The sequence below is a fragment of the Heptranchias perlo genome, chromosome 31 (assembly GCF_035084215.1).
Source record: "Heptranchias perlo isolate sHepPer1 chromosome 31, sHepPer1.hap1, whole genome shotgun sequence".
NCBI classification, from domain to species: domain Eukaryota; kingdom Metazoa; phylum Chordata; class Chondrichthyes; order Hexanchiformes; family Hexanchidae; genus Heptranchias; species Heptranchias perlo.
This window is the reverse complement of record NC_090355.1, coordinates 34,024,168-34,046,911: the sequence shown is the minus strand read 5'-3', so window position 1 is coordinate 34,046,911 and position 22,744 is coordinate 34,024,168. Positions and strand designations below refer to the sequence as shown.

Here is a 22,744-nt window from a genome sequence, read left to right as displayed (position 1 = left end):
AATCTACGGGCTTTTGAAATCCAAGCTTGCCATCACTACCTGAATAACCTAATCTTCTCGGATACTCTTTTCAACTTACGTGGTGTCCTGCACCACGAGGTTTAGCTGCGCTCAGTGGTTTCTCAACAGAAAAGGCTGCATTTTCCATTCAACAGCCTGCAAAAACAATAAACTCAGCAATGTTGATGTGAGTGACCAGCAACCTTGCGCTTGAATTCATGACCTTCTAACCAGGCTCCGTGGAGATTTAGTCAAGTTAGGTTTTGGTCATTCCATGCTCATTAAACCACTTACCACAGGGCAAGGTCATTCAAGGTCACTTCCGATACAATGATCATAGGGCGCTCGTCTTCATGGACAGCTCTGGCCTCCGTTAAACCATTTTAACTTCCCGCTCTTCACTAAGGCATTACGTTAAGAGTTTCAGTGAAGTATTTGTTTATTCTCACCTCTGCGTTAGCTGCATTGTGCTCCAAATTCTGCGGAGCTTCACTCTCTTCACATTCATTGGTTTCTGTGAATAGATGCAGTTTTTTAAAAAATGAACTTGTCTTCCAACTGATCGAGCTCTGTGATTGTTTGTTTATTAGAATCCACCTACCATAGCCAGGACAGTTCTATGACTGGTCACTAGGCATGAGGTTGGACAGATATCCACCAAAAATGTCTAATTATGAAATAAGATCTGAAACAGTTAGAAAAGATTTGCAATCCCTATGTCCTTTTAAGTGAAACAGGCATTGCAGAGAAGAGCAGCCTCCCATCCATGGAGAAAACTTAAGATAACTCTAAACCAGGTAATAGGGGGTTTGCTGGACTAATTTCAACTGAATAACCTGATTTATTCCATTTCAGTAACCCCAGGATTCAATGAATGTCATAGGGAGCTAAAACTAGGCAATGCTACAAAACAGCAACCAGTCTGGTAAGTGAATTACTAACACAACAAACATTATAAAATAAAAAGTGCCTCATTAAAATCCAATATTCGGAACCTTACACTCTTGGATATACACAGTATCTAACATATTAACTGGTCTTTCAACTCATTTGCTAGTTTTGGGATCTAGCTGTGTGCAGAATAGCTCTTTCATTTGCCTACATATCAGTGACTGAGCTTCGAAAGTAGTTCACTGGAAGCACTTGGGGATGTCCAGAGGATGCGATACTGTGCTATATAAATGCTCTCCCTGTTAAATTTATACCAGGGGCTGCATCATTCAGCCCATCTCTGATTAACTATTAAAGCAAACCACTGCAGGAAATTAGACACCATGTTGCCGTACCTGCTCCACAGCTCTCTACGATACCATAATGCCATTAAGTTCTGCATCACACAAGTATATTGGTATGTCCAATTTTGACTACTTTGTACATTAGTATGGCTAGCACTTACAGCAAATGTCAAGCTAATTGCCAAATGTCCAATAAATATCATTACATGCGTAACATATGGGAGTTTGCTGGACTAATTTCAACTGAATAACCTGATTTATTCCACTTCAGTAACCCCAGGATTCAATGAAAGTGAAGAGCACTATACAGATACAAAAGGAGATTATTACAAAAGCATATTAACTAGTATAATTATAATGATACTGTAATCTTTAATATCTCAGCTGTAGCTCTTCTATTAAAATTATTCTTTGTGAGCTTTGCTACTGTAGTGGGGAGCTTAAGTACTTCAGAATTGAGTGCACAATCTAAACTAACACTTCACTGCAGCACTGAGTGTCGTTGTTCAGTTAAGACATTACACTAAGGCCTCATCTGACATCTAAGATCCCCCAGTGCTATTCAAAGAAGAGCATGGAGCTCTCCCAGCGACCTGGCCAACATTCGCCCTCAACCAATGGCACCAAGTACAGTAGATTAACTGGTCAGGCATTCACTTGTGGTACGCAAATTGTTACCACATAACAAGTCACTTCACTTCAAAATAATACAACGTACATGAAAAACTTCAAGATGTTTCAGAGAAGTGATATGGTGCTATATAAACATGTTTTTTTTAAAAAACAGAATAGTCAGTTACATTACAGAACCATAATAAGAACTGCTAGGAAAGGGAAAAGGAGAAGTTTCAAGAAATGGTTCTGCAGCACAACCAAAAGCTTCCGGCAGACACTGAGGAAAATATCAAAAGGTTAACTTGGTCAAATGCACACACTGGTGAAAGCTGAGCCGTATACATGCTGAACAGTGTTTGAAAAGTGGCACAGCAATAAAAGATATGTGGATTCAATGACATGCAGATGGCCATCGTTTGAAAGGGGTGAAAAACCATATGGGGTGGCATATATCATGGCACCATGGAGCATTCCAACATATTATCCCATGCAGTGGTACAGTGTATATCCTCACCCGTTCATACAGCAGGGGGAATTCGTAATACCAGCAGGGCATAGTACAACACAAAAACATACGAGCAAACATGCTGTCACACTGTTCTTTGTAAATCGCAGATTTGGGCCTTTCCCAGTGGTTGCTTCGCTGGCCTCGATAGGCAGCCTCTACTGTCGGTCGCAGCGTTTCTACTGCCGCTGAGCTGTGGTACTAACTACTTTGGAGACGACAATGAAACCCATCTCTTTAGGTGGGGAGCAGCAGCACTGCCTCGTGTACCGTAAAATATTGCTGTTGAAGTGGGTGGGGGTGGGGTTAAAGAGAAGGACCATCGTCCGCACCGCTGTAACTGAAATGCAGCGCTGGATGTTACATTTGACTGTCAAATGTAGATGATGTGTTGGCCAATTGGCCTCAGGCAATTAAAGTGAATCTTCCTCCCCAGGTTTACCCGAATGTAGAGGCGATAGACGTGGGTATGGTTCTTAATGAATACTTTACGTCTGTCTTCATAAAAGAGGGGGACGATTGCAGACATTGTAGTTAAGGAGGAGGTGGAGTGTGAAATATTGGATGGGATAAAAATAGTGAGAGGGGAAGTATTAAGAGATTTAGCATCTTTGAAAGTAGATAAATCGCCAGGCACGGATGAAATGTATCCCAGGCTGTTAAGAGAAGAATGGGAGGAAATAGCGGAGGCTCTGACCATCATTTTCCAATTCTCTCTGGCTACAGGTATGGTGCCGGAGAACTACTAACGTTGTACTGTTGTTTAAAGAGAGAAAGGGATAGACCGAGTAATTACAGGCCAGTCAGCTTAACCTCGGTGGTGGGCAAATTATTGGAAAAAAGTCTGAGGGACAGTATTAATAGTCATTTAGAAAGGCACGGATTAATCAAGGGCAGCCAGCGTGGATTTGTTAAGGGGTCGTGTCTGACTAACTTGATTGAATTTTTTGAGGAGGTAACAAGGAAGGTCGATCAGGGTAGCACTTTTGATGTAGTCTACATGGATTTTAACAAGGCTTTTGACAAGGTCCCACATGGCAGACTGGTCAGAAAAGTGAAAAGCCCATGGGATCCAAGGGAAAATGACAAGTTGGACCCAGAATTGGCTCAGTGGCAGGAAGCGAAGAGTAATGGTCGACGGGTGTTTTTGTGACTGGAAGGTTGTTTCCAGTGGGGTTCTGCAGGGCTCAGTACTAGGACCATTGCTTTTTGTAGTATATATCAATGATTTAGACTTAAATATGGGGGGCATGATCAAGAAGTTTGCAGATGATACTAAAGTTGGCAGTGTGATGGATAGTGAGGAGGAAAGCTGTAGACTGCAGGAAGATATCAATGGACTGGTCAGGTGGGCAGAAAAGTGACAATTGGAATTCAATCCAGAGAAGTGTGAGGTAATGCATTTGGGGAGGGCAAACAAGGCAAGGGAACACACAATAAATGGGAGGATACGGAGAAATGTAGGGGAACAGAGGGACCTTGGAGTGCATGTCCACAAATCCCCGAAGGTAGCAGGACAGGTAGATAAGGTGGTTAAGGCGGCATATGTGATACTTTCCTTTATTAGCCGAGGCACAGAATATAAAAACAGGGAAGTTATGCTAGAACTGTACAAAACACTAGTTAGGCCACAGCAAGAGTACTACGTACAGTTCTGGTCACCACATTACAGGACAGTTGTGATTGCACTAGAGAGGGTACAGAGGAGATTTACAAGGATGTTGCCAGGACTGGAGAATTTTAGCTATGAGGAAAGATTGGAAAGAACCATAGAAAAGATACAGCACAGAAGGGGGCCATTCGGCCCATCGTGTCCGTGCCGGCTCAAAGAACAACCATTCTAATCCCACCTACCAGCACCCAGTCCATAGCCCTGCAGCTTACAGCACTTTAGGTGCAGGTCCAGGTACTTTTTAAAAAGAGCAGAGGGTCCCTGCCTCTACCACCAATTCGGGCAGCAAATTCCACACACCCACCACCCTCTGCGTAAAAAGGTTTTTCCTCATGACCCCTCTAATCCCTCCGCCAATCAGCTTAAATCTATGTCCTCTAGTTCTTGAACACTCTGCTAGGGGAAACAGGTACTTCCTCTACTCTATCTGGGCCCCTCATAATTTTGTACACCTCAATCAAGTCTCCCCTCAGCCTCCTCTGCTCCAAGGAAAACAAGCCCAGCCTATCCAATCTCTCCTCGTAGCTGCAATTTTCAAGCCCTGGCAACATTCTTGTAAATTTTCTCTGCACTCTCTCTCTCGAGAGCAATTACGTCCTTCCTGTAATGTGGTGACCAGAACTGCGCACAATATTCCAGCTGTGGCCTTACCAGCATTTTATACAGTTCCATCATTACATCCTTGCTTTTGTATTCTATACCTCGGTTAATAATGGAGAGCACTCCTTATGCCTTCTTCACAACCTTATCTACCTGTACTGCCACCTTCAGGGGCCTGTGCACCAGGGACCAGGGACAGGCTGGGGTTGTTTTCTTTGGAACAGAGGAGGCTGAGGAGAGATTTAATTGAGGTGTATAAAATTATGAGGGGCCTACATAGAGTAGTTAGGAAGGACCTATTCCCCTTACAGAGAGGTCAAAAAGCAGGGGGCACAGATTTAAAGTAATTGGTGGAAAGATTAGAGGGGAGTTGAGGAGAATATTTTTCACCCAGAGGGTGGTGGGGGTCTGGAACTCACTGCCTGCAAGGGTGCTAGAGGCAGAAACCCTCATCACATTTAAAAAGTACTTGGATGTGCATTTGAAGTGCTGCAACCTACAAGACTACGGACCAAGAGCTGGGAAGTGGGATTAGGCTGGATAGCTCTTTTTCAGCCGGCACAGAGACGATGGCCAAATGGCCTCCTTCTGTGTCGTGAATTTCTATGATTACCCCAGATCTCTACAGTACCTTTTTCCAAGCCTTGTTCCTTCAGTTTGCTGTTGGATGTGGCTGGCTCCCCAGTGTCAGACTGTTCAGTGGCATCATCGTCATTTTCACTGTCGGCGGAAAAATTTAACTCGGTTAAAATTTAACTCAATAGTGAATTAAAGACAGCAACAGAAAACACATGGCAACACTCCACATTCTGCTTCCTTGCAGCAAATGTGACTAGACAGGGCAGAGAACTACAAACCCGCTCTCCAATGTGACCTAACACGAAAGAGATGCAAGGAATTCGAAAGAGTTGAGGTGTATTTCTTTATAAAAGCAGAGTTGAAAATATCACTTTAAAGGATTCAAATGTAATACTCCAATAATATGCTAACATATAAAAGGTGACATTTATATCCCTGTTTGGGGCAAAAAGTGTGGTGAGGGGGGGGAGAAAGAAAAGACAGAAAAGGTCATATCCTACCATAGGTTTTCCTCCTGAAAGTAATTAAATCAATGATGGACCCAGCAGCACTGCAGTAATAATTTCTATCAGATGCTGCTCTGTTCCGTTACTTCTGCGCAATAGTTAATAATAATTTCCCTCCTGCCCCGGCCCCTGCTGCTGCTTTAAAACCAGAGACCACCCAGCTTGGCAGACAAAGGGAGAGGAGATTTCAAATCAGCAAAAGTCATTTAAACATCACAGCGCTGTCGTGGGCAGCAACGGTGGATGGGAAATGTACTTTTGTGTACCTCCCCCACTCCCATCGGCCCACCATCGGCAGCCTTGCCTTCAGCCGCCTTGGCCCCAAGCTCTGGAACTTCACCCCACCTCCACAAACTTCTTCACCTCTCTCTCCTCCTTTAAGGCGGTGTTTAAAACCTACCTCTTTGACCAAGCTTTTGGTCATCTGTCCTAATGCGCCCTTCTTTGGCTCGGTGTCAATTTTTGTCTGATTACACTCCTGTGAAGTGCCTTGGGATGTTTTACTACGTTAAATGCAAGGTGTTGCTGCACTGGTTGGATGGTACTTTTTTGGGGGGGGGGGGGTCGTCATTGTTTGAAAGGCAAGTGTAAACGGTAGTTTTTCCCCAAATATAACGAAAGATGACTAAAAACCATATGATTATTTTTGTTTCAACAAACATTCCACTTGAGCAGAATCAAAGTAGAAAACAGGTCTGGCGACAACATCCATTTAAAAAAAAAATTTTCATTTATTTTATTTCTCTTTGATTACAGATCCTAGGAACAAGGTCACTGCTACAGAGCTTAAATTGTGAAGCACAATGTTGTCTTTTTAAGTTGATTTTTGTCTTACAATTATAGAAACCCATGAATTGAACTATTAGCAAACAAAGCATCATCAGAGGACTTGCTTCACAGGGCCACACAGACTGCTCCTTGTTTCTAAGATGCTAATGCTTAAAATCAGCAGCTAGAGTAAAAGGTAATTATACAAGTCATTTCTAAATCACTTGAGCTCCCCAAGGAGATTTTGTCATTGAAGGCTGATTAAAAGGTTCTGGGTACAACTTATAAAGAATACCCAATTGCTTGATAACTCTTGAATTTAAACTAAATGACACAACAGGTTGGAAGAGTCACTACTGGGAAATAGTTTTGCCTTGAGATAAAGTCACTTCTCTCTTTCTTAAAAAAAAGTACAAATCACTTCCCAGTGTTAAAGTTGAATAAATTCACCCCTTCCCCAAGGAGTGGAGTGGATAAGCACACAAGCCTTTGATTGTGTGCTTATCCACAGCAGCGCAGCCGAGACAGGCACTTTTGTGTGTAGAACTGTGGTTGCAATCCCAGGTCTTACCATTCAGGGGCTTTGTCTATTGGAATGCAATCTTGCTACGAATCCAAGTGGAATGTTTTATGGTAATTTCTGAATTTTAAAACAATGTTAATGCCAGTCACGTTCAGCCACTAAACATCATGAAACATTCCACATGACCAGAATCACAGCAAGGTGGGGGCACCAATGCGCAGCACCTCAGTGATAGGATATGGGACTGCAGTCACATCACCCATGCAGATTGCTGGCCTCAGACCTGTCGTTGTGGATAAGCGCACAGCAAAGACCAGGCTCCATTCTATGTGGAGAACAAAATGTGCCAGAGGAAGATAGGCTCCAGGACCATTCCTGATACCTGCTGGCAATTAATAGAAAGGCATTGTTAAGAGCTCTGGTTAAAAAAAAAAATCATGTGCTACTCTGAGGGTCAAATTTGCACAGAGGTAAACTTCACTGCGTAACCAGGGAAATGTGATGGCAAGCCAAAGAGCGCAGAAAATCACGCGGATAAGAAAGTTAACTGGCTCAGCTGGGAAATGTACCACCAGGGTGATAAGAGACACATGGAGTAAGAAAAAATTCACTACTTAAAATCAGGTTTGTATCTGCTTAGAAGATCTGAGCTGGAGCAGTATTGCAGACAATGCAACTGGTTGGAGGAGGCAGGGGAAAGAGAAAAAAAAATCAGACGGGGTTCTCTGCTCCTGACTGCGGTCCACTGATCTCTACTGGAAAGGGGGAATGTATAAGTCGTGGTAAAGGATAGGAGCGGGCTCGGCTGTGATGCCCTCATGTGGTCAATAAAGCCTGGACACCCACTATCCAGGCTTGCATACCCCAGCATTAGTCACTGCCTCAGGGAGAGGTGGGAAAAGCATGGGCAATTAAAAAACTGCTGAATACCTCCCAAGCCTTCTCCTTTTTACTTCTGGTTCATCAGTTTGTGAAGAGTCTTCGGTTTCCAAAGATATAAAATCAGCTGCCTTTTGAGCGTCAGCAGGTTTGTCACCTGAGGAAAATAAAACGTAATTAATTCCACTTAAAATTCTACAATTGAAACTTGCTTACTGTCCCACCGTTTTGATTTGATCTCAAATAATGATCTGCTTAGCTCATCTACTTTTGTCACTGGTGGACTGGGTTACAAAAGTTGCCAGAGCACATTCTTGCAACTGGACAAAAATGGTTTCAGACTGCAGCAATTGCTACAATTTCAACATATAAATATGATGTCAACCAGGTGTATGGGTGAAGCAGGAAGGCTCATTTGAACGATCTCTATAATTTGAAAGTTTGTTTTCCTGTGATTTCAGCCTACCATTACACTGCATTTATTACAAAAGAAAGATTTAGTAAGGGGGGAGGGAAGAAGAAAAGGTAAGCAGAAGGGTCACTCTGGCCCGCTCCCAGACAACCCATCACTGCCAATGCCAGGGGCAAACAACTATGGGCGTCAGAATGGTACAAGCACCTTAAAGGGTTTGGGGGAGGAAGAGGTGGAATTGACAACTTGCACTTATACATCATCTTTTACACAACATCCCAAGGCACTTTACAGGGCATCGGAGGGTAGGAAGTGGAAGACAAGTTATGGTTGGTGACCAAAGACGTGGTCTAAAAGGCAGGTTTTTTTTGAGAAAGTGGCAGGCAGTGGGTTTTTGAAGCACAATTTCAGAGCGCAGGGGCATAATGGCTAAAAGCACTGCCACCTATTGTAGAAATAGAGGGGGTTTTAGGGAGAAAGTTTCAGAGTGAGTGGCAGAGATGCTGGAAACCCTTTCCACTGAAGGTGCAGAGAAAGGGGGTATTCAAAAGAGGAGGTCAGTCAGAACAGCAGAGGCCACACGCTGGCACATAAGGTTCCAAAGGTAAGCAGGATCAAGGCAATGGAGTGATTTGTAGACAAAGACAAGAATTCTGAATTCAAAAGGTTGGGGGACAAGGAACCAATGGAGGTTGCCAAGGACAGAGACAATAGGGGAACAGGATTTAGTAAGGAACAGATTGCAGGTGGTAGGGTTTTGGATGAGTTGGAGAAATAGGAAGGCAAAGTAAATCTTGAAAGTTTGTTTTCCTGTGATTTCAGCCTGCTATTACACTGCATTCATTATAAAGGAACAGATTTAATAAGGGGGGAGGGAAGGAGAGAAGAAAGCAGATGGGTCACTCCGCCATAGGGTGGAGCTCGAGATATTTGCAAGGAGAGCCTAGGAAAAATAGAGCTGTAAATTGATGAAGGTGTAGATGAGGGTTTCAGTGGCAGTGCAAAAGAGGCAAGCAATATTGTGTGGGTGGAAATAAGCAGTCATCGTGACGGAGAGAATGTGTTTAAAGCAACGCTTGCTGAGATAATATTTGTATTAACCAGTAGTCTTGGAACAAACGATCACAGTCACAATAAAATGTTAATGTATGCATGGAGTATAGTGTGCATCACTTAAGGTGTTTAAAAACATCTACAAGTAGGAGTTAGCTCCTAAAACAATCTTTTACAAATTACAAGCCTGAAAGAAGCACAACATCTCGGAGGATCCAAGTGCTTGAGTAAGTAGTGAAATATTCTAGATACAAGGATAAGAAGTGTTTATGCAGTAACTGCTTAGGGCGGTGATAACACATCATAAGCTGTGAGAATGACACTCTGCAGCTCATCGTCTGACTTCCAAAATGGTGCAACTCATTGCAATTCAATGGTTCTTGTGTGTTCAGCAGCACACAAGGAGTTAAATCTGTGTGTAGCGTAGCCACTAGAGCTTGCAATGTAATGTGACAGAATGTTGGAGAAAAAGAGCAATTGTGACCGAATCAATGGAAAATCCAGGAGCAGGAAAAGCCAATTTAGCTCAACAAGCCTGCCTCACCCATTTCTGGTTGAATCATCAAGTGCATTAAACAGGAAAGGATTTTGATAGCAGGAAATTAAACAGGCAGCTTCCCTCACACAACCGTGGGAGAGAGATGCGGTTGGTAAGTACAACTGCTTGCGTTACATGAACACAAAGGACAGGCTGGTCCATCCAGTCTGTCCTATACTGTCATGGTGTAACTTCTAAACACCTTCATCCCCACTCACCAGCCATGCAATCTCCTACATGGTATATACATGCCATATACATGCCTGGCGATGCCCCTACGCAAGTTCATGATGCTACATTTATCTATATTAAAAGACGCCTGCCGGATATGAGCCCATTCCCCCATCACATCTAGATCTTCCTGAAATCTATGGTAAATGTACCTTGTAGGTGCAGCTCTTACATAAAAGTGTGTTTTTCAGAACTATTTTACCTGGCGTTATACAGAGCCTACAGCATAAAAACAGGCCATTCGACCCAACTGGTCTATGCCAGTGTTTATACTCCACATGAGCCTCCTCCCAGCCCTCTTCATCCAAGCCATTTTTAAATATCCAGGACTAAAGCATGGAGGGGGCAAATAATAAGAGATGAGGAAGTCATCAATAAAAATATTTGTTTTGCCTTCCTATTTCACTACTTTGCAGTAGATTTCAAGCTTTTTGAGTTACTTATTATATTAGCACATAAACTACCTTTTTTTTTGCATACTTAGTACCTGTTGATTCCTTTGCTACAGACTTGGCGTTGGTTTTATTTGCATCCCGTTTTTCGTCCATTTTTGCCCGGAATGGATCCCGTGGAGGATAGCGGTCCCTTCTCATATCCTGCATTCTCTTAAAATCCTACACGTCAGAACATTTTGCATTCAGTGGAAAGTCATGTAGCACCAAAACTAAACAAGGGCTCAGGCATCATAATGGAACGTTACTCAAGAGTGCAAGATGAAGCTGTAGTAAAGATGCAATGTTACAGACTGCATTTATCCACAACACATACATGGTTCTGAATAGCAGGCTGAGGAAAAGACTTTTAATGGAGTTAAGTGCCGCTTTAAAAACCATTTTCCAAAAGGTGCAAGTCTAAGGGTGCATTCTATGGCGTTGGAGCCAAGCGGTTTAGCAGGTAATATTTTCTGCCCTGTGGCTTTAAACCAAGATTTCAGACAGCCCCCATGTTCTTTGGGGAACTTGGGATGTTGCTTTTAACAGTCATATCCAGATGACAGCAACTGTGTGAATAACGTCAGAGTGGCGATACTTGTGTGTTCTGAATATCTGGAATTGGTACAACATTTAAAAATAGATTCTATGTAAATGGCCCCCAATTAACTGTTGTCTGGGTGCAAGCTTGTCCCCCATCGCTCACTGTCAACTGTGTATGAACACTGATATTGTCAAAGGTCAACTGGAAGTCAAACATCAAATGAAATCCTAACTGGGGAGGAGATGGTCACAAAGTATTCTGCAGGATTGCAAAAAAGGCGGTTTCATCAGCAGCAGAAGTTTGGCATAGCGAAACTGCTTTTCTTCACTCAGTAGATCCAAAAGGATAATACTCGTGAACAAAATCACAGGAGATCCAATGGCACATTATTCACTAATGTACAAAACCATAATAGGGCATATGATAATTTTTGTTGTCTCAGATCACCTAAATCTTCCACTTAAAAAAAAAGCTCAAGAGGTTAAATTCCCCAAAATAAAACTTCCCAAAACAAGTTTTTGGTAGCCGCCTTGTGGACATTTATAATTGATTATTGTTTTGGTGTTGCCTAAGCCTATTTCTGATACTTTTTTGCATTCTTTAAAGTGGAAATACACTAATTAAAAGCTTTCATCTGTTTGTTGTACAACAAACAGATGAAAGTTGATTGTAAGCAGTGAATGCAAATGACTGCAATTGGGGTGATTGTTGGCCCCAGGCCATATGCTACCTGCAAATGCAGAGTGAGCAGTAACAGCTTCTAGATAATATAGAACGAGGTCCGTTCGTGAGAAAGACTGGAAGCACGGAAGGAGAAAATGGTGCTTTAAAAAACCTGAATCATAAACTTATCTATGACCCAAAGTTCTCCTGCTCCTGCCCATCCCTTTAATGCAAGGACTGCACGTATGAAGGGCAGAGACTCCATTTTGGGAAGCTACCTGAAAATCCTTCGCTGAAACCATCTCTCCCTTCCCTCCCAACCCCACTCAGAGTCCTCTCAATACACACCACCCTGTAAAGTACTTGATGTCTTTTTGTACACAATGAATGCTACAGAAATCTAAATTGCTACAAGCGAACATCCACACTGCAGCACGCTACACCTTTATTGCAAGGGGCTTGAAGCATAAGAGTAAGGAGGTCTTGCTGCAATTATATAGGGCGCTAGTGAGACCATGCCTGGAGTACTGTGTACAGTTTTGGTCTCCTTACCTAAGGAAGGATATAGATGCCTTAGAGGGGGACGCAACAGAGGTTCACTAGATTGATTCCTGGGATGAGAGGGTTGTCCTATGAGGAGAGATTGAGTAGAATGGGCCTATATTATCTGGAGTTTAGAAGAATGAGAGGTGATCTCATTGAAACGTATAATATTCTTAGAGGGCTTGACAGGGTAGATGCTGAGCGGCTGTTTCCCCTGACTGAAGAGTCCAGAACTAAGGGTCATAGTCTCAAAATAAGGGATCGGCCATTTAGGACCGAGTTGAGGAAAAATTTCTTCACCCAGTGGGTTGTAAATCTTTGGAATTCTCTACCCCAGAGGGCTGTGGATGCTTAGTCATTGACTATATTCAAGACTGAGATCGATAGATTTTTGGGCATTAAGGGAATCAAGGGATATGGGGGTAGGGCATTAAAGTGGAGTTGAGGTAGAAGATCAGCCGTGATCTTATTGAATGGCGGAGCAGGCTCGAGGGGCTTTAAGGCCTACTCCTGTTCCTATTTCTTATGTTCTTACGAAACTATGCAATATGAAAACCAGATATTCACACATTTACTAGTAGATTTATTTGCCTGGGTATACACCATTTTTCGTCACATGGGCCAACTTAATTTCTACAGCTTTCCCAAAAGGAAGGTCTGATTCTCCCCATCGTAATGTGCTTTCCTCTTACCTTGTTGAATCCTCGGTTATGCGGCTGGAAGAGTTGATTCCCAAATCCAATGCGAGGTGTCTGCAGCTGGATGCCAAGAGGAGGGGTGCCCAGAATTGATGCCCTGGATCCTGGTGGGAAGAACGGTTGAAGGCCTGGAGTAGTCATGCTGTATCCACGAAGACTGCCTAAAAAATTGAATCCTTGTGAGAACCAGAGATATAGGAAACATGATCTGTATTGCATGACATATCAGTTGTGGACACAACATTTTATATTCAGTATTAATAAAGACATGCCAATTTCACCAATAAAATACTTCCCTTTACAGCTAATTCAGAGAATGCATTTTGATGAAATGGCCTGTACTACAATATTGTACAAACAAACATTTGAGGTCTAAACTTAAGTACATACTGGGCAAATCATCAATATCTCCATAAAGGTTTTGAGTGCATCATCACACACCAAACTTCACACTTTATATAAAACACCAAGAGATCACAGTCAAACAATCCTAAAGTATGTTTTTTTCTGACCTTGAGATAACCTGGAGAGGTTGTTGAGATAACATGGAGAAGCAAGGTGGCTGCCAATCTAGAGAACTAACCAACAATAACCAGCTTCTAATTTACTTCAGGACCTAATTAGATCACTTCCCCACAGAAGTATCTGAGCAGTGGCATTAAAGGAACAGGTCGAGTTAGCAGCTAAATATTACAACACCCACTTATGAGCAATGCCGCAGGAGATCAGATAGCATATTAGAAATAGTAACAGATAGCTGACTGAAAAGGTAATAATGTTTTGTTTAAAATATTTAAGACATCATAATTTTTTTCCAAGTTAAAGGAGTTTTAATTTGGTCAGAATGCACAAAGGTTATAAACATAAACTGATTAACGTAAAAGTCATACTTGGCAGGCAATAGGTCTGGCCAAGAACACGAATTATTAAATAAAAAACCTACAAAATCCATTCCATGCCAAGAAGCCAAGTTGGTTCAATTGACAACCACCCTACAAGACAGTGAGCCAGATGGCAGCATTCCTTAGTAACTTAGTGGCACAAACACTAAGACCATAATAAAGAAAATGATCCAAAGTGGTTTTGAAACAGGAATCCAACCATAAAACAAAGACTGTACATAGAATTTCACAGCACAGAAATAGGCCATTTGGCCCAACTAGTCTCACCAGTGTTTATGCTCCACTCGAGCCTCCTCCCATCTTACCTCATCTCAACATATCCTTCTATTCCTTTTTCCCTTATGTACTTATCTAGCTTCTTATTCTTAATATAGTTGCAGCTGAGATAGGTTTTCTTCCTTAGTGTTCTTCCCCATCCCTACCAGCACTATAAGTAAGGCTATAGTTTATATGATCACTACAGCCCATTAAGTACAATATAGCCATAGTACACCAGGACTACAGCCGGTGCACTACATTTGATTACAAATCTCTAACTTGTACTTATGGAAATAGATATTCTGGGAAATCCAATTGTTGATGAAGCAAGTAATGGGTCATTTATCTCAGCACTGTTTGTGGGACATTGCTGCGTGCAAAAGTGGTTGCTGGACGTGCCTACATAACAGTGGTAACTTCGCTTCAAAAGTGATCATTGGCCGTGAAGTACTACAGAACGTCAGGAGAGATGTGACAATTAATGCTGAATATGAATGCAAATTCTCCTGTTTTATACAGCCAATGCACTAGAGCTGATACTCCATCTGATGCAGGTACTCGAAGTAAGATTTGGTACATTTGATCAATTTAATTAGATTTATTTTAAATCCCTATTAGAGTCATTATGCCAGTTTATTTGCTCGTGCAGGAACACACTTCACCAGCAACCTTTGCTAAAACATGCTTTGGTGCTGGCAGAAAGCTAGCATGACAGCTCTAAATAGAATCACGTTCTAAATCTGCTGCTATCACAACAATGCTTGGCAGCAGTGAGTAAAGCAAATCAGATGTTGGGATGTATTAAAAGGTCAATAATCCTGCCACTTTATAAATCATTGGTGTGACCGCACTCGGAATACTGTGTACAGTTCTGGCCGCCACAGTACAAAAAGGATATTGCAGCTATTGAAAAGATACAGAAGCGAACAACTAGAATGTTTGAGGAAATGAAGGGATTGGATTATGAGCAGCGATTATGTAAATTGGGCATGTTCTCACTGGAAAAGAGAGCTGAAAGGTGATCTGATTGCTGTTTTTAGGATTCTAAAAAGGGACCAGATAATGTAAGACCCTGACAAGCTATTTCACTTTGTCTAGAACAGTAGAAGCAAAGGATACAACCTGCGCTTGAAGGAAGGTAAATTCAAAACTAATCTGCGGAAACATTATTTCAGTGAGCAAGTGGTCAATCTATGGAGCAGTTAGTATTGATTCATTCAAATACAAATTAGATAAATTTCTTTCAGAAAATAACATTTTGGATACAATATATGAATAATCTGAGACATAACATGTGGTAAGTGTAACATGCTTGAGAGAAACAGGTGACTTTAGACCTATGGCTCCCAAAGCTCTCCACCACTGGGGATTTTCCTTGTGTCATGTCTGGGTCTGCTGTAGACTAATTGGTGCATATTGATTGCTATGATTAGTCAACAACTCTGTTATCATTGTATCATGCAACTAGCAGGACGGTAGAAGACAAACTAGATGGACCTTTGTCTTTCGTTGACTGCCAATTCCTATGTTCCTATCAACAAATATGCATGGTTGTGCCTTTTAAGACAGTACAATCTTTAATTAGAGTGTCAGGATCAACTGGAATATCAGATGCAGCACACAGGTAGTACTGTGCTGCACCAGCTACAGCTGATATATAATACACAGATGATCCTGGTGCCCAAGTTTACGTTTTGTACAACTTAATTTAATGATAGATTTAAAAATACAAATCCTACAGAGAGAGAAAAAAAAATCAAGCTACTTGAGGCAAAATCATGCATATGTTAGTGTATGAAAATCACACGGTTTGTCGTAGGATATTATGCCATTACAGATCACCAATCTTAACTGTAAGTAGCACTGTTCTTCGAGGCAGCATACAACAGCTGAGAATTGACAAAACCCCAGCAAGCCACAGAAGTCTATTACAATGTACATTAACTTGAGGCATGGATTTAAGCTCACAATACACTGGGCGAGTAGCCCATTGCTCTAATCGCTATAGCTACCAGAACGCCCTCTTCATTAGCTTAAACAATTGCTCAGGAAGTGTGATTGAACAGCATCTGTGTATGCTTCACTGGCACAGGGCATTTTTAAAAAATTAATCTATGCAATGAACCTAAAAAAACAAGCATATACACAAAGATATACTGCACTCATACAGCTTTGAGTGATGCAGAAACACTCATAAAATGGCATCTGCACCCCTTTCTCTTCCAAGGGTTTTTAAGGATTATTTTAGCCTCTTAATGAAATAATGTCGTCAATAGTAAGCTTCAAAATATTAAATTCAAAAGATTACCAAGATGTGAATGTTACAAAAAATACAATGGTATCAAGAAAGGAATTTACCCTTTTAAAGTAACACTGCATTGTGTACTTGCTACTAACTTACGAATGTCATCACCCTACCTTGCATCTGCTGCATTATCAGGGCACGCTGCAGCATGGGATTAGGATTAAGGAGTGAAGCCTGAGTGGTTGGACGTAGGTTTAGCTGTTGTTGCTGTTGCTGCTGTTGTTGTTGTTGTTGTTGTTGCTGCTGCTGCTGCTGCTGCTGATGGTGGTGATGTTGCTGCTGCTGCTGCATAGCCCTACAAAGATAATTAACCATATATTAAAAATAAAATAAATATTTCCCCAACAGACACAAATATTTAGGCTCCCTTCAAAGGATCGTGGTAAAAATACAACAAATTAGGGTCTTCAGACGCACAATAAGTGACACCAACAATTTTAATTTTTAATGAGTCCAGTAACAATTCATTGCAGTATTGTGTCCCTCAACCATCTGTCTATGTGCCAATACTTGATCTGGCATTCCAGTTCTCTGATGGAGCTTAGTTTGCTCCCATCTTTCCTTGTGGCTTTTCTCATTCCAGTACAACCATTTAAATGCCTTGCATCCATTCGGGTTCGTATTGTAGTTGGACAGCAGTGCTCTGATGTAAACCACACGGACTGCAGCGGCTCAAGAAGGCAGCTCACCACCACCTTAACAAGGGCAATTAGGGATGGGCACTAAATGCTGGCCTTGCCAGCAACGCCCACATCCCATGAATGAATAAAAATAACTAAGTTGGGTAAGTTCACACGCGCGCGTGTGAAGTAGTTGATGCTTCAGGACAGGAAGAAGCCAGCACCATTTTAGGTGCGTCACATGCAAATGACAACACAACAACATTTTCACAATACAACTGTGTCCCCCAGGATGTAACTATTATCAATTCATGCAAGACAACACCACAGCAAAGCTACAACACTAACGTTCTATCCATGCCCCTTGAAACAGCTGAATCTGACAATCTTGCCATAAGATGCAAAGCCATTCATTCTCCCCACTGTGAATCCTTTAGGGCTTTAAATCACAGTTTTTCAAAACTGGTGCCCATAAGGTCAGATTTCTGTCCATACTGTGGGCCACACACACAACACCTCAAGCATCCTGTACTGTTTTTTTTTTCTGTACTTGACTTAATGTGTTATTTGTGTTATCGTACATGAATAAAGACTGTCACTGTTATGATAGCATTGCTTTCCTTTGTCAGCAATTAAACAGATCACCAGTCGGAGAAACGAGCCAAGGGCAGGCTGCAAGCTTGCATTCAGGGTGAATTTGCTACTAATGTGCTCCAAAGTACTCAGAATGAATGTACGAAGTTACTTACTCTGCAGAAAGGGATTAAAAAAATCTCCTTGTTTATAACCTCAGTGCATTGATGACTATCGGTGCCGCTTTCTGTTCTCGCCCTGAACTGGAAAATTTCATCAACTCTGTTTCCAATTTCCACCCCTCCCTCGCCTTCAGAGGGTCCATCTTCGAATATCCCCTTCCCTTCCTCAACTTCTCTCTCTCCATTTCTGGGTACCGACTCGCATAGCTACCTTGATTTTTTAAATTCGTTCATGGGATGTGGGCATCGCTGGCAAGGCCAGCATTTATTGCCCATCCCTAATTGTCCTTGAGAAGGTGGTGGTGAGCCGCCTTCTTGAACCGCTGCAGTCCGTGTGGTGAAGGTTCTCCCACAGTGCTGTTAGGTAGGAGGTTTCAGGATTTTGACCCAGCGATGATAAAGGAACGGCGATATATTTCCAAGTCGGGATGGTGTGTGACTCGGAGGGGAATGTGCAGGTGGTATTGTTCCCATGTGCCTGCTGCCCTTGTCCTTCTAGGTGGTAGAGTTTGCGGGTTTGGTAGATGTGTTGAAGAAGCCTTGACGAGTTGCTGCAGTGCATCCTGTAGATGGTACACATTGGTGAAGTGGTGAAGGGAGTTAATGTTTCGGGTGGTGGATGAAGTGCCAATCAAGCAGGCTGCTTTGTCCTGGATGGTGTTGAGCTTCTTGAGTGTTGTTGGAGCTGCACTCATCCAGGCAAGTGGAAAGTATTCCATCACACTCCTGACTTGTGCCTTGTAGATGGTGGAAAGGCTTTGGGGAGTCAGGAGGTGAGTCACTCGCCACAGAATACCCAGCCTTTGACCTGCTCTTGTAGCCACAGTATTTATGTGGCTGGTCCAGTTAAGTTTCTGCTCCTTGGTGCCACACTCGGTCAAATGCTGCCTTGATGTCAAGGGTAGTCATTCTCACCTCACCTCTGGAATTCAGCTCTTTTGTCCATGTTTGGACCAAGGTTGTAATGAGATCTGGAGCCGAGTGGTCCTGCCGGAACCCAAACTGAACATCAGTGAGCAGGTTATTGGTGAGTAAGTGCCGTTTGATAGCACTGTCCATGACACCTTCCATCACTTTGCTGATGATTGAGAGTAGACTGATGGGGTGGTAATTGGCCGGATTGCTTTTTGTGAACAGGAAATACCTGGGCAATTTTCCATATTGCCGGGTAGATGCCAGTGTTGTAGCTGTACTGGAACAGCTTGGCTAGAGGCGCAGCTAGTTCTGGAGCACAAGGCTTCAGCACTACAACCGGGATGTTGTCGGGGCCCTTAGCCTTTGCTGTATCCAGTGCACTCAGCCATTTCTTGATATCAGGTGGAATGAATCGAATTGGCTGATGGTGGGGATATATCCTCCCACCCTGCTTCCTGTAAGGACTCTCTTCCATTCTCCCAGTTTCTCCGTCTCATCTGTTCTAACAATGCTACCTTCCACACCAGTACTTTGGATATGTCTTCTTTTTTCCTCAACCGAGGATCACCTCCACTGCAGTTGACAGGACCCGCAACCGTGTCCGTCCCATCTCCCGCACTTCTGCCCTCACCCCTTCCAGAACCACGATTGGGTCTTCCTTTGTCCTCACCTTCCACCCCACCAGCCTCCGCCATTTCCGACACCTCCAGCCCGATGCCACCACCGAACACATCTTCCCTTCAACTCCCCTTTCAGTATTCCAAAGGGACCTTTCCCTCCGCGACACCCTGGACCGCTCTTCCATCACTCCCAACACCCGCTCCCCTTCCCACAGCACCTTCCCGTGCAAATGCAGGAGGTGCTACACTTGCCCTTTCACCTCCTCTCTCTCCCCCCCCCCCCCCCCCCCCCACCATCCAGGGCTCCAAACACTCCTTCCAGGTGAATCAGCGATTTACTTGTACTTCTTTCAATTTAGTGCACTGTATTCGCTGCTCATGATGCAGTCTCCACTACATTGGGTGATCACGCTGCTGAACGCCTCCATTCAGTCCACAAACGTGACCCTGAGCTTCCGGTCGCTTGCCATTTTAATTCTCCATCCCACTCCCACTCTGACCTCGGCCTCCTATACCGTTCCAATGAAGCTCAATGGAAGCTCGAGGAACAGCACCTCATCTTTCAATTCGGCACTTTACAACATTCCTGACTCAACATTGATTTCAATAACTTCAAATCATAACCACTACTCCCATTTTTTCGGCCAGCAGATGCTGGTAATGGTTCTGCTGCTGCCATTTACAGCTCCTCTGGGCCCATCTTTTGTTTCTTTCCTTGTCCCATTACCACCCCCTTTTGCCTTGCATCATCCCTTTTGTCATTTTATTACTCCTGCCCTCCACCCTATCACAGACCTTCCGTTTTGTTCTTTCCTCCTCCCTCCCTTTCCCTGGCTCTGTACTTGCTTAAAAACTGTTAAATCTCAAACTTCTTCCTGTTCTGATGAAACATTAACTCTGTTTCTCTCTCTCTACAGATGCTGCCTGTCCTCCTGAGTGTTCCCAGCATTTTGTTTTTATTAAACAAAAAGCTCTTATTGGTGAAGAAAATGGTTATACTGTGGAATTAGTCAGAAGACAGGATTCTGGCAATTATGACTATCTCACATGCAGAAGATGAAGACACAGATCCCGGAGACCTACACTACGCTATCTATACCCAAACCCTGTTAAACAGTAAAAGAACATCATGGGGTTTCTTTTGAGCAGCTGGTGTTTATTCACAGTGCTCTAGAAACATTTCTGGCTGGATTTGGTCTTTCTGAACATCTCGAAATGGCAGTGCTAACTGTGGCTCATCAATGGGACACAGAGCAAGCAGCAATCAGCTCACACTGAGAAACTAAATCACAACATGGAGTACATAGGTGCAATTATCATATGCAGGTAAGCTTTCGATCTTTCAACAACAATTTGAACTTATATAGTGCCTTTAACGTGGTAAAACGTCCCAAGGTGCTTCACAGGAGCGTAATCAGACAAAATAATTGACAATGAGCCAAAGAAGGAGATATTAGGACAAGTGACCAAAAGTTTGGTCAAAAAGGTAGGTTTTAAGGAGTGTCTTAAGGGAGGAGAGGTTTAGTGAGGAAATGCCAAAGCTTGGGGCATAGAGAGCTGAAGGCACGGCAGCTAATGGTGGGACGAAGAAAGTCAGGGATGCACAAGAGACCAGAATTGGAGGAAAGCAGAGTTCACAGAGGGTTGTAGGAGGGCATAGAGATAGGGAGGGGTGAGGCCATGGAGGGAATTGAACACAAAGATGAGAATTTTAAAATCAAGGTGTTCAGGGACCTGGAGCCAATAGAGATCAACAGTTTTTGATGAGTTCAGGTTTATGAAAGATGGGAGGTCAGCCAGAAGAGCATTGGAATAGTTGATAACTATTTTATGGAATACTTTCAACAGCACTCTGCACCATTGTTGCAGTGTCTAATTTATCACGCATGCTCTGCTGGGTCTCGTTTTCTCCAAACTACCAACCAGTCACTTCAGGATGATCCACAAGGGTTTGTACATTTGGCTGCCCTTAAATCATTTAATGTGCCAAGAGGCACTAAAAGCTCCTTAGTTCATATTGTCACTGATTCACATTAAGTTGTTTTTGTTTTAAAGATAAAAATCTCTAAATATGTACCAAGAGGTTATAAACAAGGGGATTTTTATTAACCGCTTTCTGCTGAGTAACTAAGTTCATACAGAGTACTTTGCAGCACAGTAATAGCAAATTCACCCTGATGGCAAGTTTGCAGCCTGCCCTTGACTTGTTTCTCTGACTGCTGATCTGTTGTTTAATTCTTGTCCCTGGACTGATTTGTTGATCCGGCAGCTTGTCAGTGGGTTACACGAGATCAGACTATTAACCCAACAGACTGTGTGCCCTGACTGCAATGCACCTGATTTACAGAGTTCTGCAGCCCCACCTGATCTTAGAAACTGCTGCAGTGTTGGACACCAATTAACGCAAGTACTGAGAGCAGCATTTCCACTGCTTCCTTCGCCAGCACCTTTAATGCATGCATGCAAAGCTTCTGCCAGCATAAACAACAGCAGAGGAGCTGTCAGGCACACTGACTTGCATGTAACATGACCAGATTTCAAAGATAATACTGTGCAGAGACAATTCTGCAGCAGGTTGTAACATAGTCCCGCTTACCCATCACCCATTCTGAGAATCATAGAAAGGTTACAGCACAGAAGGAGGCCATTCGGCTCATCGAGTCCGTGCTGACTCTATGCAAGAGCAATCCAGCTGGTCCCACTTCCCCCGCCCTATCCCAGTAGCAAATTTTTTCCTTTCAAGTATTTACCCAGTTCCCTTTTGAAGGCCATGACTGAATCTCCCTCAACCACAGGCTCTGACAGTGCATTCCAGATCCTAATCACTTGCAGTGTAAAAATGTTTTTTCTCATGTCACCTTTGGTTCTTTTGCCAATCACTTTAAATCTATGTCCACTGGTTCTTGATCCTTCCTCCAATAGGAACAGTTTCTCTTTATCTACTATGTCTAGACCCTTCATGATTTTGAATCCCTCTATCAAATCTCCTCTCAACCTTCTCTGTTCCAAGGAGAACAACCCCAACTTCTCCAGTCTATCCACGTAACTCAAGTCCCTCATCCATGGCCTCGCCCCTCCCTATCTCTGTAACCTCCTCCAGACCTACAATCCTCCGAGATCTCTGTGCTCCTCCAATTCTTGCCTCTTCCAAATCCCAATTTTCATCGCCCCACCACTGGCGGCCGTGCCTTCAACTGTCTGGGCCCTAAGCTCTGGAATTCCCTCCCTAAACCTCACCGTCTCTTTCTCCTCCTTCAATTCGACCCCTTTGACCAAGATTTTAGTCACCCCTCCTAATATCTCTTCTTTGGCTAGGTGTCAAATTTTGTCTTGATTACATTCCTGTGAAGCACCTTGGGATGGTTTTCTATATT

At 43.0% G+C, this 22,744-nt stretch overlaps 1 protein-coding gene across 2 annotated transcripts in view; it reads right to left on the bottom strand.

Annotated features, from left to right (window-relative positions):
• The window catches only part of LOC137300690 (cip1-interacting zinc finger protein-like), a 63,106-nt gene that overhangs the window by 38,323 nt on the left and 2,039 nt on the right, over nucleotides 1-22,744 (bottom strand). For both annotated transcript variants that reach the window (XM_067969940.1, XM_067969941.1), the window contains exons 2-7: nucleotides 16,574-16,755; nucleotides 12,990-13,156; nucleotides 10,604-10,730; nucleotides 7,934-8,039; nucleotides 5,259-5,347; nucleotides 450-514 (exon numbers count right to left, since the gene is read on the bottom strand). In XM_067969940.1, coding sequence (XP_067826041.1) covers nucleotides 450-514; nucleotides 5,259-5,347; nucleotides 7,934-8,039; nucleotides 10,604-10,730; nucleotides 12,990-13,156; nucleotides 16,574-16,755 — 736 coding nt within the window. The remainder of the gene's footprint in view (nucleotides 1-449; nucleotides 515-5,258; nucleotides 5,348-7,933; nucleotides 8,040-10,603; nucleotides 10,731-12,989; nucleotides 13,157-16,573; nucleotides 16,756-22,744) is intronic.